This window comes from Prenolepis imparis, unplaced genomic scaffold, assembly GCF_030444845.1.
Source record: "Prenolepis imparis isolate NDT839.2.m4 unplaced genomic scaffold, iyPreImpa1.0 SCAF_14, whole genome shotgun sequence".
NCBI classification, from domain to species: Eukaryota; Metazoa; Arthropoda; class Insecta; order Hymenoptera; family Formicidae; genus Prenolepis; species Prenolepis imparis.
The window spans coordinates 7,970,509-7,986,898 of record NW_028141172.1 but is presented as its reverse complement, the minus strand read 5'-3'; the positions used below and the strand labels follow the sequence as shown (position 1 = coordinate 7,986,898).

The window sequence follows — 16,390 nt, the reverse complement described above, 5'->3', positions numbered from 1 at the left end:
TAACATTGAATGACGCAGAGTCACATTGATGCGTCGATAATCTTGTCGATCACTTTCCGATTTAAATGCGGACGTGTTTGACTCCTGATCACTAATATATATTGATAAGATAATCTTAAGGAAAAACAGTTTGTACATTATAAAATATAAAACAGTTGCATTCACATTTTGTACATGCTTTGTTGTTTAATTATACATTGGAAGAGTTATATTAGTACAAAACGACAGACACATAAAAATTACGGATTGTGATTGGTACAGTAATGGTATTAATAAAAAAGGGAAGACAAACAATACGAATATATGCAAATAAATTAAAGCCGTTTGTAGACAATTAACAAGCCACACATGCATGCGATAAAGTACTCACCTTAACGGGCCAAAAGCCGACACCAGGTTATCAATCACAGGACAATCTGGAGTAGGGCAAACCCCCGCGCGCCGCACAAGGACCGCGATTCTGAACATATTGGCGGATAATCCGATTCACGGATGGCTGTTCGAAAACAAGAATGGGGTAAAACCACCCATTCCCTTCCTGCCAATCCGGAGATTCCACCAAACGAGATAAATCCCACAGTACTTCTTCGTATATAAATAAACCCCTATTCGGGTCTTCCGGAGTCCACTCCCATGGGGAGAGAAAACGCACTTCACGGTTTGGAACATTATGGCAAACCATATTAATAGGAAAGAAAACGTCCGCGATGGCAATCAAAACAAGACTAAAGAAGAACGTACATCTTGACAATTTTGTAGAATGTTAAAAGAATTGCAATATCTTATTTATCGTGCGGTTTGCAAAATTGTCTAATAAAATAACACTTCCTGTTATATATATATATATATATATATATATATATATATATATATATATATATGTTGTTGTCGATGACTTTCCGATTATCGCAAAAAAATAAAGTGATGATAGGTTTATGTAATTGCGTCTTTTGATTTATATAAATATGCCCGAGGAGATATTATTTCCAGTTTCATTTACAGCAATGAATCAACATTTTATTAAAAAGTTTGCAATTGAAGATTGCTTGAAAGAATTCTCTTTAAAATGACGACGTTTAATGTTGCAAACGTAATAAACATGTTAGCGACTACGTTCCAAATTATGAATTTAAGAGAGACACCTATAACATCGTTAGAAATTGAAGTGTATAATGAAATTCGTAACATTCTACAAAATTATCAAGATGTACGTTTGATATCAATATTTGAACATGATTACATGCTTGATTTTGCCGATCCATCAGAACCACATGGAGTACAAGTTGTAGAGTGTATTACACCTGCAGAAAAAGAAGAAGATGACACTTTTGAACCTGAAGAATGCATTATTGATGATAAAGGTGGGAAGATCGACTTTAATTATAAGAGGAAAGCTGTGGAATTTTGGAAAAGCGGAAAGAAGGCACGTCGAACTTTAACTAGTGTACGGAATAATTTTCGCAAAGTTAAATCCTTACAGCAGCTATATAGGTGGAAAGCGAGTGTAGAGAAAGGTGGAACAAACACAGATAAATTTGCATTTATTACGGAGTATGTACTGCAAAAGTTTGAAGAAGCTTGTGATAGAAGAACTATTATTCATGACATGAATTTAAGATTATGGACTTTGGAGGCAAAGGACCAAGTGGACCTACCCGAATTTAAGGCAAGTAAATGGTGGATTTGGAAATTCAAGAATGTGCACGGAATTCCGCAAGATAACATCATTCAGGACGCGACTTACGCTTAAAAATATTGATAACCTACGAGATATCGCAGAATCATTTGTTTCAAACGTGAGGTCTAACATCTCACTTATCGGAGTTGAAGAAATTTATAATGCAGATGAGAGTGGTTTCAACCTTGAAATATATTCTGGACGAACATTGGCGAAATCAGGAGTGAAAACAGTTGAAGCAATAGTTCAATCGGTATCTTCTACGACACATAGTTACACTATAATGCCGACTATTTCGACAAGCGGACGTCTTCTTTCACCACTGTACATAGTTTTGAAGGAATCTACAGGAACATTTGGTGCAAGAGTACAAGAAAATCTTTTACGTCCAGTTATATCCAAGCCTCAACAAGTGGAAAACTCACATCTGAACATTTTAGAACTTGGTTCAGTGAAGTGCATCTACCGCATACTGGCCGTAAAAGCATGTTACTACTCGACTCATCGACGCGACACTGCCGGAGCCAGCTAGAGCAGTTGATTCCACAAGACAAAAAAGTACTATTTTTCACCATTCCAAAGAAGAAGACGGGCATCATTCAGCCTTTATATGTGTTTGCATTCCGGATTTGGAAAAATTTCGTGCGAACATATTCGGATAATGTAATTCTTGAAGAGAGAAATGTCAATTTGCACTCCCGTAATGAAATAATAAAGTTGCAATCACTAACTCATAATCAGCTTTCTTCGCCTAGATTCAAAAATCTTTTCAAATATGCTTGGTTTAAAAGCGGATGTGTAGAAACGCATCCCGGCGAATTTCAAAACCCTGTAAATTTTTGTTACTTTAAAAATGAAAAGCATATACCCAAATGTAGTATCTGTGAGATGGCTGCTTTTATGCATTGTGCGTGGTGTGGCAAATATTCTGTTTTAAACATTTTTATGAAGAATACCATTATTGTACCAATTACAATCCGTAATCTTTATATATCGGATGTTATCCGCCAATATGTTCAGAATCGCGGCCCTTGTGCGGCGCGCGGGGGTTTGCCCTACTGTCCAGATTGTCCTGCGAGTGATAGCCTGGTGTCGGCTTTTGGCCCGTTACGGTGAGTACTTTATTGCATGCATGTGTGGCTTGTTAATTGTCTACAAACGGCTTTATTTGCTATATTCGTATTGTTTGTCTTCCCTTTTTTATTAATAGTGTTACGTCCCTGGATTACATCCCCTATGCGTTTCCAAGAGTGTGACGTTGCGTTGCGCGCTTCGAGCTATCTCGAAACTGTCGCGCGAACGTAACATTTTCAAAACGTTCGCGCGACAGTTTCGCGATAGCTCGAAGCGCGCAACGCAACGTCACACTCTCACACACACTCGCGCCGGGAAATGAACCAGACGATATATAAAAGAACTCGATAACTTTAATGGAATTAGAATACAAGAGCACGTTAAATAAACGTAACAAGAGACCGCGCGACCGATCAGTTTGACAGCTGTCACTCAAGTCCAAATCATGGCGTCCAGAAACAATCTCGTGTCGGTTGTTAATAAATAATCTCCTTGACGATGTTATCTTGGAAACGCATAGGGGATGTAATCCAGGGACGTAACAATACCATTACTGTATCAATTACAATCCGTAATTTTTATGTATCTGTCATTTTGTACTAATATAACTCTTCCAATGTATAATTAAACAACAAAGCATGTACAAAAAGTGAAAAAGTGAATGCAAATGTTTTATAATGTACGAACTGTTTTTCCTTAAGATTATCTTATCAATATATATACCACTAGATCAGAAGTCAAACACGTCCGCATTTAAATCGGAAAGTGATCGACAAGGTTATCGACGCATCAATGTGACTCTGCGTCATTTAATGTTAAAAGAATTACAATATCTTATTTATCGTGCGGTTTGCAAAATTGTTTAATAAAATAACACTTCCTATTATATATATATATATATATATATATATATATATGTTGTTGTTGTTATAATTCATATACGTCATTGATTAGTTTTAATTAATTAGATTACTCGTAGGATTAATTAGTTTTATTTTTCATGTTTCACAATTTTTTGATTTTTCGGGTTGCCTAACTTCCTTTGGTAGAAACATTATCTTTTAAAAATTATATTAATGTAATTAAATAGAGCTGTTTTTATGATGAGAAATTTTACGCACACATGTAGGAAAGTAAGTAAATAAATTAAAAGGGAAAACTGCTCTCATATGTAGAGGAGCTTTTCGCTTTTCTCGATATATCTTGAAAATTATTCGAAATATCAAAAAATGTTGTAGACAAAAGATTTATGGTAAAAACATCTCTATTTAACCACATTAATAAAATTTTAAAAACAAAATTTTTTGCAACAATTTTTGAAAAAAATTTTCCCGAAAATTTTTTTTTCTAAGTTTTATTAATGTGGTTAAATAGAGGTATTTTTAACATAAAAGTTTTGTCTAAAATATTTTTTGATATCTTGAATAATTTTCGAGATATATCAAGAAAAGCAGAAAGCCATTCTACTTATGAGGGATGGTTTCATCCCTCAGATCGTCATTCAGCACAAAAAAAATAGGTTTCTGTTGTGGATAAACTGCTATACTTGTGCACCAAGTTTCAAAATTTTATGAATTTCCGGGTTGCCTAACTTTTCTTGTCAACTAATAATTATGATATCGAGGTATTTAAATAACGAAAATGAAGCTTGGAGTCTGTAGTTTAAGAAAATTTTAGTGCCAATTACGTGAAATGATGCGTGGACTTTGTTCATGCGAGATGCCCGGTACTATTTGCATTGCTTCGGAACATCCTGCATTCAATGCAACATTCTTGAATAGAATTGCAACGGTTCGAATTGATAAAGGTAGCAGATACACATTTCAAATCATAATCTGTCGTTAAAAAACTGACTTATTTCAAATTGAGATAATTCAGCGAAGAATTGTCGTATCGAGTTCCGCCAAAGCGCATTTTAAAGAGAAAAGTTCAAATTTTCACGTGCTTTTTATTCCTTTAAGCTACATCAACTGATTCACGCCGTGCAATTCAGGAAAGTGGATCTTTTATTTATCAGTTTTGCAGGTTCTTACTCTGTCATTTGTTATTACAAAACTGATCATTTCACGTAATCGGCACTAAAATTTTCTCAAACTACAGACTTCAAGCTTCATTTTCGTTTTTTAAACACCTCGATATCATAATTATTAGCTGAGTTATAAATTCGAGAACTTTCACACTTTTTTACTACTTTTTAAGTGTACCTTTTTTTTGGCCGAGTGTATAATGACTTATCAATAAAAATGACTAGTAAATTAATTTTTAGAAATATTATGTTGAGCCGAGCAAACATTCCAAAGAATCTTTCATTTAGCTGGAAATGGTGAAAAAAGAAGAGGAATTTGACCACTCTTTTTTTTCGATCAATTTTTTCCAACATTTATAAATTCTCAACAGAATAATTTTATAATATGATAATAATAATAATAGGAACATAATCTATTATTTAACAAAAGCTGTAGAAAAGATATCTTTACCTTGTTGAGACACAGTGGGCGATAAAAGAACACCTGGTTTAGTGATGAAATCTTGTACGTTACTCTTTTTTATTCTTCCATTTGTTAAGTATATTTCAAGCCACAGTCGATATCTTGTACCAGGTTTGAGATCATTGATGACAGTTTTGGCATCAGAATCTCTTTTAGCAATTTTGAAGACACTAGTGTCTTCTTTGCCAGTATCACTTTGGTAAATTGCACGATAGATGTTCACGTATTTGTCCTCTGGATAAGGCACACCATTCCATAACACTTCTACGTTTGTTGATTTGATCGTCTTAATTTCAACTGTTACGTCGAAAGAATACGGATCTGGCTCCATCAACGTAGCTACCTGAATCTGATATAAATGGTACTATTAGTGATATGTTGTATATACATATATTGTATATATGTAGATAAAAATCCATAAAAAAAACTTACTTTTTTAAAAAAAGGTAAAAAAATAGCGCCAAGTTTACACGCCATGTGAAAAAGTGTTATAGAAAAAACAGTGTGTTTTAAAGTACTGTAAACTTGTGTTGTAAAATTGATATTTCTAAAAAAAATAATATCAAAAAGTTGCGCCAAATAAATAAAAGTTTATACAAAAAAATTGAAATTAAAAACTTATGCGAAAATTAAAAATTAATACAAATTATAAAAAAATTAAAAAATTTTAGTTAAATTACAAGTTTCTTTTACTTTCTTTCAATCAATTGATTGGGGGGAGCCTGGTGTAAAGCAAGTGTTTTTTTTTTTAATGTCACCATTTTTTTCAATTTTGCATTTTTTAGTTTTAAATTAGGTTCATGCTGAGCGTATACTCATAAACTAAAGTTTTCTTTTTGAATTTTTGATTCCAGATGAAAGCAGCAGGCGCTACATTCCCCGGCGCGGAACACCTTTTTTCCTGACGGGCTGGACATAAGATCTTATAATTCTAATATTTATGGCTTTTTTATAACAAAAAAAATATTTTTTAGTAGTTCAATAGTGTTATAAAATATACTCAGAGTTTCAAAAAGATTGATTCAATACTTTCTTTATAATAAATTCCTGAAAATTCTGGAATTTTTAGCCGCTTTACACCAGGCTCCCCCCTTAATGAATTAATCAAACATAATGAATTAACCTACATTAAAACTGAACCTATGTGTCAAAACTAATAACCTAATGACATCATTCATGGAGCGACATCAACGCTGTCTTGCAATGAATGCTCGAACTAGACATTTTCTGATACATGCGTATTGAGAAGGTCGATGACGACCAAAACTTGAATCAATTTTTTATAAAAACAAACTTTACATTATAATATCTCCGTTTATAAAGCACATAGAGAAAAAATAAAGGCACTTTTATTATATAATTTGAACTCAATCTATCGATTGAGCGTAGTAAGAACTCGATCGCTTCAGCCGTTATTGCGTATCTGAAATATATGATACTCTCAACTGTCCGACTCGCGTATAATACACACCCCTGATAAAAAAAATCGATAGAAAACAACAGAAAACGATTACATCGTTTTTAATCGTAGTTATGAATCGAAAGTTAACGATGAATATCGTAAATGTACGATTGATTCTCTAGCGTTTCCTTTCGTAAGTATCCTATTAATATGTTATCGTTTCTTATCATTTCTTTTCGCTAACCCATACAGCATTGAATGATTGTAAAAACATATTGCATAGATCTAACATTATAATATTGCATGTGAGTTGTGAAATATTCCTGCAATATTACTGCAAGAATGTGGCAATAGTAAAATTTCCGCCTTTAAAAAAATTACAATGTAATGCTATGGTATTATTACGGTGCAATATATTAAAACTAATATTAAATAAAACTTTTTATTTCGATATATTACGCGCTTTCATCATTATGTTTACTTATAGTAATTTAATGTAGTAAAATATATATATTTCTATAATTATTATCTTTAAATTAAGTAAATTCTAGTTTATGCTGATGTTATAAAGCATTATTAATGTTATAACATCAAGCGTTAAATCTAGCATTTACTCGACATTTTAAAGTTAAGAGGCAATTGTACCTTTAGTCTTAGAGCTAATTTCATCAACTTTATATAATTCTCCTGACTAAAACTTAAGTACGAGATAGATAATGAATCGCGCGTCGCATAGCGGTAAATGAAGGAACTAACGATTTGACTGAATACTATTCTTTTATAATATTTTTGGAATGTTGCTGTAAGATTTTTCATAAAATATTACAGTTATATGTTTCTATAATGTCCCTACAGTATTACAATGCAACTTGCAAGATTGTCATATTACTGCAATGTAATTGCAATGTACTGTTTTTGCAAATCGTATCGGTTCCTATTGTTTTCTATCGATTTTTTATCGGGGATGTTTTCTGTTGTAACTTTACGATAATATATGTATAAAATACGTTTTCAATTGTTTATGGTTGATGCATGATTAAAAATTATAGGATTTTTCGTAATTGTATGTTAAAAAACTTAAAACTTTTTTTATTATAAATATACAATTGATTACGAATAGATTTTCAATCATTTTTTCTTGATAAATTCCAATAAAACAATAAAAAACAATATATCACAATAAGAATTTTATCGTATTCTAACAACTGAATCCGCTTTTAACAGAGAATGAAAGAAAACGATAAAAAACGATAACATTTCTTTCGAAATCTAAAAAGTAAAACAATAAGATACGATAAGAAACGATAAGATTTTCTACAGATCGTATCGGTTCCTATTGTTTTCTATCGATTTTTTTTATCAGGGACGGCATGCCTCGCGGTCGCTACGCAAAGCTACGCTTCTTAAACTTGGCGCGAGACACTACCGTGTCTCTTGATTACCATCATTTAAATTATATTTTTATAGCTAAATGAAAAATTACAAATATAAAATAATTTTATATGCAGGATCAAATTCTAAATTGAAGAAAAAGAAAAAAAGAGGAAGAAAAAGAGAAAGAAGAAAAAGAAAATGAAGAAGAAGAAGAGAAAGAAGAAGAAGAGAAATAAGAAGAAGAAAAAGAAGAGAAAAAGAATAGAAAAAGAATTAGAAGAAAAAAGAAGAGAAAGAAAAGGAAGAAGAGTAAGAAAAAGAAAAAGAAGTAGAAATAATTTCAATAAATAGTAAATATCTTACTGTTTTCTCGCTTATTAACTCCGTTAATTGTCCCGGAAATGGTATAAAGTAAATGCCGATTTCATACGTAGTTGATGGTTTCAAGTTTTCGATTACAGAATTTGTTACAGCACGATGTATCAGTGGTGTCGTCGCATAAACTTTACCATCATGTTCTTTATATCTTAATTGAACGCCATCTATGAATTGCAACTCATAATCTGTGAATTTTTTCCACATAACATTGATCCAAGTAGAGTTTGTTTCTACTATTCTAAGTTCAGCATCAATTAGTATTTGCGGAGGCAAAGTTATCACTTCCGCACGTTTCTCTAACGTGCGTACACTATAAATCTTGCTAGTTGGACTATTGGTCAAATCCTTCAATTTCACTGTAATCTTCATTTTATATTCAGTCATAGACTTTAAATCACCTAACTCAAATTCGAGTTGAGGTGTTGCAATTAAGTCATTAGGAGGAGCAAACACTTGTACTTTCCATGTGGATGGATCGAAATTTCTAAAAAATAAAAAATGTCAAAGGTCGATATCAATATTGAAGCATGATGATACCATATGCTTTTCTATATTGTAAATAAGTATTGTTTTAAATGAAGTTACTAATTTCTGATTGATAAATGAAGATCTTGACGCGCGTTTCTGAATAAAATATAATCTATTTCTCTATAATCTATTTATTCTCTTGATCATATTTTAAGAAAAACATTCAACTTAGAAATAGGGGTATTATCCCAGACAACACAAAACGTCTAAAATCAGAACTAGTCTAAAAGATATCATTAAGATGTCTTTTAGACATCATATTATAATATGTCTTTAAGACCTCTAAGGCCGGGTCTACATTAGTCGTAGAATCGTAGATCGTAAGAAAATTGACCAACCACACTCGATTATTTCAAAAATAATCAATTGGTTGGTCAATTTTCTTACGATCTACGATTCTACGACCAATGTAGACCCGGCTTAAGATATCTTTAAGACGTCTTATGTCCCGTTTTTAGACGTGATGTTGTCTGGGATACGGCTATTTAAGAATACCTTATTGTTAGATCAAGATGTTTCCTGGTAAATCTTTAAAGCTCGAACAGATTTTTGCACAATTTAGTAATTAATTGTTTTATTACATACGTTTTATCGCTGGTATATCGTAGTTCGACTCTCCCATGCAATCCTACCAGGACTTGAGGTATAGTAAATACTAGCCGAACTGTATGTTCATCTAGAGCTTCCAGTATTTGCATTATAATTTCATTGGAGGAAGATGCAGTTGCAAATCCAGGTAATGAAAAGCCTGGAGGTACAATATTATGGTCCAAATCTATAATATATAATATAATTTGATATTATATCGCATTACACACGCACACACATATGTAATGTATGAATTAATTTATCTTGTTACTAGGATAATAGAAAGTGTATTGTATGTGTTTATTCTATATGTATATATAGAAAGTTATTTTATTTTCACTTAAATCGTTATTTACCTGGCAATTGTGACGATGGATGACTGCAAGCCCATTGTAAACAGCATGGATTAACAGGTAAATGCATCAATGTCGCCTGATGAGGAGAACACGGCAAATTAGTAGGTGGTAGAGCTGGTACAGGTTTACAAGCAGCTTGACAGGATACATTGCCCATTTCACAATAACAACGTTTCTCGCAACCAGTGACATTTGAGGGTAATTCGCTCCAATTATCATACATGACTCCTTCATAGTTACAGGAACCATTATTTCTACAGCGCACTTCCTAGAAAAGTTATTATTGGGAGTGTCATAGAAATATATATTGAAAAACAAGACATCTTGAAAATGATTCATTTCCGAAAATTTTGCCAAAAAAAAATGATGTATTTATTGACAGAAAATACAGTGCCAGTTTGTATTTTATCTATATGGCACACCCTACTTAAACTTCTAGTTTGGAAAAAATTATTGAAGATCATACCTGAGGACAACACTGCGGTGCCTTTGGAACAAAATTCGCTGGAACTGTTTCCCAATCTAGACAGTGAGGATCCAACACATCCAGTCCAAAGTCTGTGGGACACTCTATTGTGTTACATTCAATTTTGCCACCTTCCGCGCAACTGCAGAAGAAGATGCATTCATCATACCATTCCGCGCCAATTTTATATGACTTTCCTCTGTAAATGCAGGAATTCTTGTCAGACATTTTCTCTGAAATGTTCGTTTTTATTACTTCTGCTGGCAGAAACACCTGTACGACTGGCCCAGTACGACTTCCTTCTGTCACACGAACGTAGTATGTGTGCGCGGGTTCCAAACTTGAAATAATACCATCTGTAAAATATACTATATGTAGCTTCTTTCCTTCGGGTGGAGTTCCGAATAGGTGAACCCTCCGATTTTTTTGAAACCACTATTTTTTGTATTTTTGAACGCTGATTACGAATATAATGAAAATTTGCGACAAGGTCATTTTCAAGATCAAAACTCAAAAAAACTGAAAAAATATAACTTTTTAGATATTATTTCGATAAATATTGATGTAAGAAAAAAATGTTTCAAATAAAAGTTGTAGTTCTTGTAAAAATACATCATTTATGTTCTATACATTTTTTGCGTAAAACTGAAAGTTTTCGAGAAAATCGATGTTAAAGACTAAAAACGGCGGATGAAGTTCCGATAAGTGCTCACCTCTGATTTTTTTGAAACTCAGTATTCTTACGTATTTTGATGCACTGATTACGAATATCATAGTGAAAATTGGCGCATCTCTCATTTTTATAGTGAAAATCATGAAAAACCCATAAAAATTTTAGATCTTACAGAGAAAAACATTTTATGTCCTATTAATTTTTACCGTACGAGTGATAGTTTTCAACAAAAACGATGGAATCTAAATCTTATATCTGTTCTCCCATCTAAGCATGTACTTTGCAGTACATATACGATTCCACATGGGTTTGCAACTTTCCACGCAGAGCGAGATTCCACGCAAACCTATTTGTCTAGTTTTTCGGTAGTGGAGCCCCCCGCAGGGGGGCGGAACCCACTGTTTCCACGCATACACTTTTCCACGCGAAGCGAGGTTCCACATGGGTTTCTGATCATTTGTGTGAATTTATGTGGCGTCGTCGACTTCGACGATTGGGTCAAGATCTTTTCAAGCAATTGCTTATCGATATTAAAAGATGTTATCCGGGAAAGGAGTAATATATTTAACGTTTTATAAATAGTTCTGAAAAATAAAAAAGCGTTAAAAAATCCAATTAAAAATGTAAAAAAAAATTCAAAAAATATAAAAAAATTATTAAAAAATATTAAAAATATAAAAAAATTATAAAAAAATATAAAAATTATAAAAAGAAAAAAATGGAGTCAGTTCTTTGTCACGTCCTTGTCGTTGACTCCGGGTTCGGCTGAGAACGAAGAATATATTGATGTTTGAGAGGGTTTTTCTTATCTAATTTTTTTCGAAAACTATCAGTTTTACGCAAAAAATTTATAGAACATAAATGATGTATTTTTATAAGAACTGCAACTTTTATTTGAAACATTTTTTTGTTACATCAATATTTATTGAAATAATGTCTAAAAAGTTATATTTTTTCAGTTTTTTTGAGTTTTGACCTTGAAAATGACCTTGTCGCAAATTTTCATTATCATATTCGTAATCAGCGTTCAAAAATACAAAAAATAGTGTAGTTTCAAAAAAATCGGAGGGTTCACCTATTCGGAACTTTATCCCAAAATACTATTACGAATATCATTACCAAATTAGTAATACCAACCTTTATCAGGTTTCTGCTGTCTCCACACATGATTGTTCTGTGAAATCTCTATAGTAACATTTTGAAGGTCTTTTGCAGACATCTTCAGTTTGACTGCCGTTGAGTTCAACACTTTTACATCTATCAAATGTGCATTTAAGTCGATGGTATTATCCGGTTTAATCTCATGGTCGCCCAAAGTAACATCGCAAAGTGTAATAGTGCAGCAGGCATCTCTAAAGACCAAATTATTAATCATTATTGTTCATGAACTATTCAATTTTACACATTTCAATTGTTTGTGATAGCTATTAGTTTTATCAGATAAAGATGACTATACCTGGGATCGGATAATACGACGCAGCGTTCATGCTGATTGACTATAGAAACAGTTTCATTTGGTGGACATCTGGGCTGACAATTTAAAAGACCGCCGGTCTCGCAGACGCATACTTCGGAACAGCCATTTTCAATGCGTTGTCCTTTAGTTACAGTCTTGTTACCGAATACACACATTTCTTCTGGTTTGGTAACTGCAACAGCATATTTTTTTTTATATTAAATAGCTTTTTTAATAACATAACTGTCCCATAAAAAAGAATTTTAAATGAAATATAGATAGCTTACACCATCTCTAATGCATGGTGGAAAGATAAAAGGTGAAGTATTACGCATAATGGCGGCATACCGAAATTTCAACCAATCAAATGTCACCCATTTGGCAACGCGCGTATTTCAAACGTGAATGACTAATCAGAAATAAAAACACAGTATTTATATTGGAAGTAAAAATGTGTATTCATAAATATTAATATAAACTATAACAATTTTTGCAATTTTTTACAAAACAATTCGGCATGATGTTGATGTCCGAAATAATACTTTAATATAACACTCCAACACTTAGGGCCGGTCTCACCATTTCCGATTAACTCAATCGGCCGATTAAACTATATCTTTGTCTCTTTTCAGCTACGTTCTTAAAAAGAGACAAAGATATAGTTTAATCGGCCGATTGAGTTAATCGGAGATGGTGAGACGGGTCCTTAATATTTAACGCTCATTGCCAGCAATATACATATGGCAGTATCAATCATATGATTTTGCCGAATGGGTGAAATCTAATTGGTTGACCACTTTCCCACTACTTTCGGACGACTGCGCATCCACCGGAATGCTTCACCTTATATACTTCCACCATGCTCTAATGTTGCTTGTATAAATTGTATGTTTGTGGAATAGCTTTGACTCTAATACACAAAATTCTTTCCTTTATTTCTGTAAAAAATGACAATATGTGTCTATTCTAACGTTATAATAAATATACTAATAAAATCTTTTGAGTAAAAGGGTAATCTCTTGAATATCTTTTGAGTGAAAAAATAAAGTTAAAGAATTTATTATGACATTATGAGAATAAGGTAGATTTATAATTTATAAAATTTATTGTACGTATTATTTTATTTTAAAAGCGGACAAATATAAACAAATTATGGGTTTATACATCATAGACTTACTTCTATCTATGCTAAACTCAATAACTTTTCAGAATATAAGAAAACGTACCCGAATCTGTGGCACAGAGAATATGAGCACAACATGATTCCTCAGTGGTTAATTTTCTTTGACACAAAGGATCTTCAATATTTTTGCCCGCCTTAATATTAGGAAAAACACATAATGGCTGACAATCCATAATTCCACTTTCAGAACATATGCATTTCTCCTTACAATCTTTGATAAGTTTTTCTCCTACTGAATAAGTATGATTTCCATAGATACATATTTTCGGAAATAATGTCGAAGAAATGTTTATGGCAGTTTCATTGTTTGATGCGATGTATTCTCCACCTGCAAAATGTTGTTCAGATTATTTCAATCTCCATGAAGACTGAAAATATTCTTTGATTTTAAAAAAGTGTAATTTCTAAACTTTTCCGTCTCTCATAGCATAACCAAATAATTTCAATTAATAATATGTCATTAATTTAAATAATCTGTATATATAAAATCAAAATATACTTTTAATGATAATACCGATGGCGGGTTGTAAGAACGCTGGATGCAATTAACGTCGGTGGTTGAGTGAAACAAAGATAGAGTCCATTCGCAAGATGGAATGCTTTCGCCATTTTTTGCTAGTAATCAACTATTCAGGATTACTCAGAAACTTCAACGATAGATGCTTTTACTTGCAGGAATATACAGATGAATCTGGTGATTGTTGTGTGAGAATCTTTTTTGGAAATGCTTTTAGATCTCACACAAGCGCCTTTAAGAGAAAATGGTATGATAGCACTGATCTTTCGATGAATCTTCGAAAGACTAAGCTTGTCATATTCATTCGAAAGTACAAGCTGGGCGTTATAAAAGGATCTATCTTGAGAGATGTCAGGTTAGCTCCAATTGGGTCAGTAAAATATTTAGGTATCATCCGGTATAGGAAGCTGACATAGAAAAAACACTTGGAGAATTAATATAAGAACGTAGCATTTTATTTCTGGATGTGCCTTTGAAAGGCCTTTGACCTAAGATATTAAGCTAGGGATAGTCCATTAGATTTACTCTGCTGTTGTTCGCCCTCAGCTGCTATATACTATATGATATGGTGGTCTAACCTTAGGCCTACTCTTTGAACTTTGGTTCAAAATGACAAATATCACGATGAAGCACGTAAGCTTTTATCTTAAAAGGAGTCCTAAGTGCTATAAGAACCAGCTATGAGAAATCGGTTTATACAGGTCATTATAGCTTCATCAGGCTGCGTCAGCAGCAAATCGGCTGTGAAGAGCTGATACCAGGCAGACCAAACTCTCCAATGAAGTCTTTTCTCATCCCATTTTTTCAAATAGGATAGAACAAAATGCCATTCATATACGCTCTGAAAGCTTGTTCAAAATGTGCTTCTGCTAGGATAGAAAGATTTAAGCCGCAAAGCTTGATACGGAATAGTGGGATCATTCTTTTTATGGTTGGCTTCAGAACTGGCTTAGACTCTAGAGCGGGCATTTACTATCGAGAAAAAGGGATTGGTAAATTTCACTTAGAAAGTTTGTCACGGTCTTCCAGTCAGAAGTGGAGATAATGTGCTGCAATCAGAACCTGCCGTTAGAGAGAAAGGAAATAAGTATAATCAAGCGGCTAGAGCCTTTGACGCTCCAATTTTCACCTCCAAGCTGGTATAGTTGCAGATATACCTTAGAGCAGTTTACGGAGAGAAACAAGGTTACTCTGATGTGGGACACACTATTATAGTGCCTGGGCATTCTGGCTCCAGCAACGAAACAGCCAATCAGCTTGCTAAAGCGGGATCAGAGACTGAATTGATAAGATCGGAGCCAGCAGTCGATGTTCCCTGCTAGCCAGACAGAGAAGAGATTGGTCGTTGGTTACAAGATCAGCATTTAGCTTTGTTAAGAATAGTCGAGTGCAAACAGTCGAGGGTGCTTCTCAGGTATTCTCGCTGCATCAAGGTGTTCGAGAGAGAGAGAGAGAGAGAGAGAGAGAGAGGATCTTCACGGATATTCACTGGGCACAGCGTTCTTAACTAAGTTGCGAGTGCATGAGGTTTTAGCAATATGCCCAACTGCAGGAAATGTATAGGGCTTGCTGAATTCGCGATTTCGGTTATTCTTATTTTAAATGAAATAAACTTATATAACCTCTCAGCACTATAACATTTTCTATATTTACCTTCGGTATCTTTGTCATCCTCGTCCATGCTTATGTCACTAAGATCTGTGATATTATGTAATGAGTTCGTTGGTTCCGGAGAAGAAACGTTTAAGGCCCTGCCTCTCAATAAAGTTTCTTCCGTAGTTTGAATTTCCATTGTAAGATTTGTTATATTCTGGGCAGTAAGATTGATTGGTGTTATGTTTGTCATAGCAATTATCGGTTTTCCTTGAAGAAAAAATGGAATCGATATATTTGTGGCATTTATAGGTATTGTTGTCATTGAAGATTGATCAATCTGCATTGGAGTCATCGTGTATGAAATTGGTAACATTGTTAGAATTTCGGAATCTGCATTTCTTTTCGAATCATCATCTTTGATGAAAGATTTTTGGTATTTTTGATCATTTTTGGTTTTTAAATCTATTACAGGTTTTTTTTTTGCTTCGATTGTGGCCTTAATATCAGCTTCTCTTGTTGAATACGCACTTTTCAATTCTGTCATATTATTTCGCCATTCTGTTTGAGAAAGTTGTGCTGTTGGAATATCTTCGCTATTAATATCTATGAACAAAAAGAATATGATGTTTGAG

At 33.3% G+C, this 16,390-nt stretch overlaps 2 protein-coding genes across 3 annotated transcripts in view; one reads left to right on the top strand and one right to left on the bottom strand.

The window, feature by feature from the left end:
* The window catches only part of Sas (stranded at second), a 33,486-nt gene that overhangs the window by 3,938 nt on the left and 13,158 nt on the right, over positions 1 to 16,390 (bottom strand). For both annotated transcript variants that reach the window (XM_083054822.1, XM_083054823.1), the window contains 9 exons: positions 15,816 to 16,361; positions 13,689 to 13,973; positions 12,463 to 12,655; positions 12,144 to 12,358; positions 10,334 to 10,689; positions 9,868 to 10,135; positions 9,509 to 9,698; positions 8,381 to 8,879; positions 5,230 to 5,590 (listed from right to left, as the gene is read on the bottom strand). In XM_083054822.1, the coding sequence (XP_082910948.1) occupies positions 5,230 to 5,590; positions 8,381 to 8,879; positions 9,509 to 9,698; positions 9,868 to 10,135; positions 10,334 to 10,689; positions 12,144 to 12,358; positions 12,463 to 12,655; positions 13,689 to 13,973; positions 15,816 to 16,361 (2,913 nt within the window). The remainder of the gene's footprint in view (positions 1 to 5,229; positions 5,591 to 8,380; positions 8,880 to 9,508; positions 9,699 to 9,867; positions 10,136 to 10,333; positions 10,690 to 12,143; positions 12,359 to 12,462; positions 12,656 to 13,688; positions 13,974 to 15,815; positions 16,362 to 16,390) is intronic.
* On the top strand, positions 148 to 1,896 carry LOC145945700 (uncharacterized). The gene has a single exon (XM_083054826.1). The coding sequence runs from the start codon at positions 1,067 to 1,069 to the stop codon at positions 1,748 to 1,750; it is 684 nt and encodes a 227-aa protein (XP_082910952.1). The 5' UTR covers positions 148 to 1,066; the 3' UTR covers positions 1,751 to 1,896.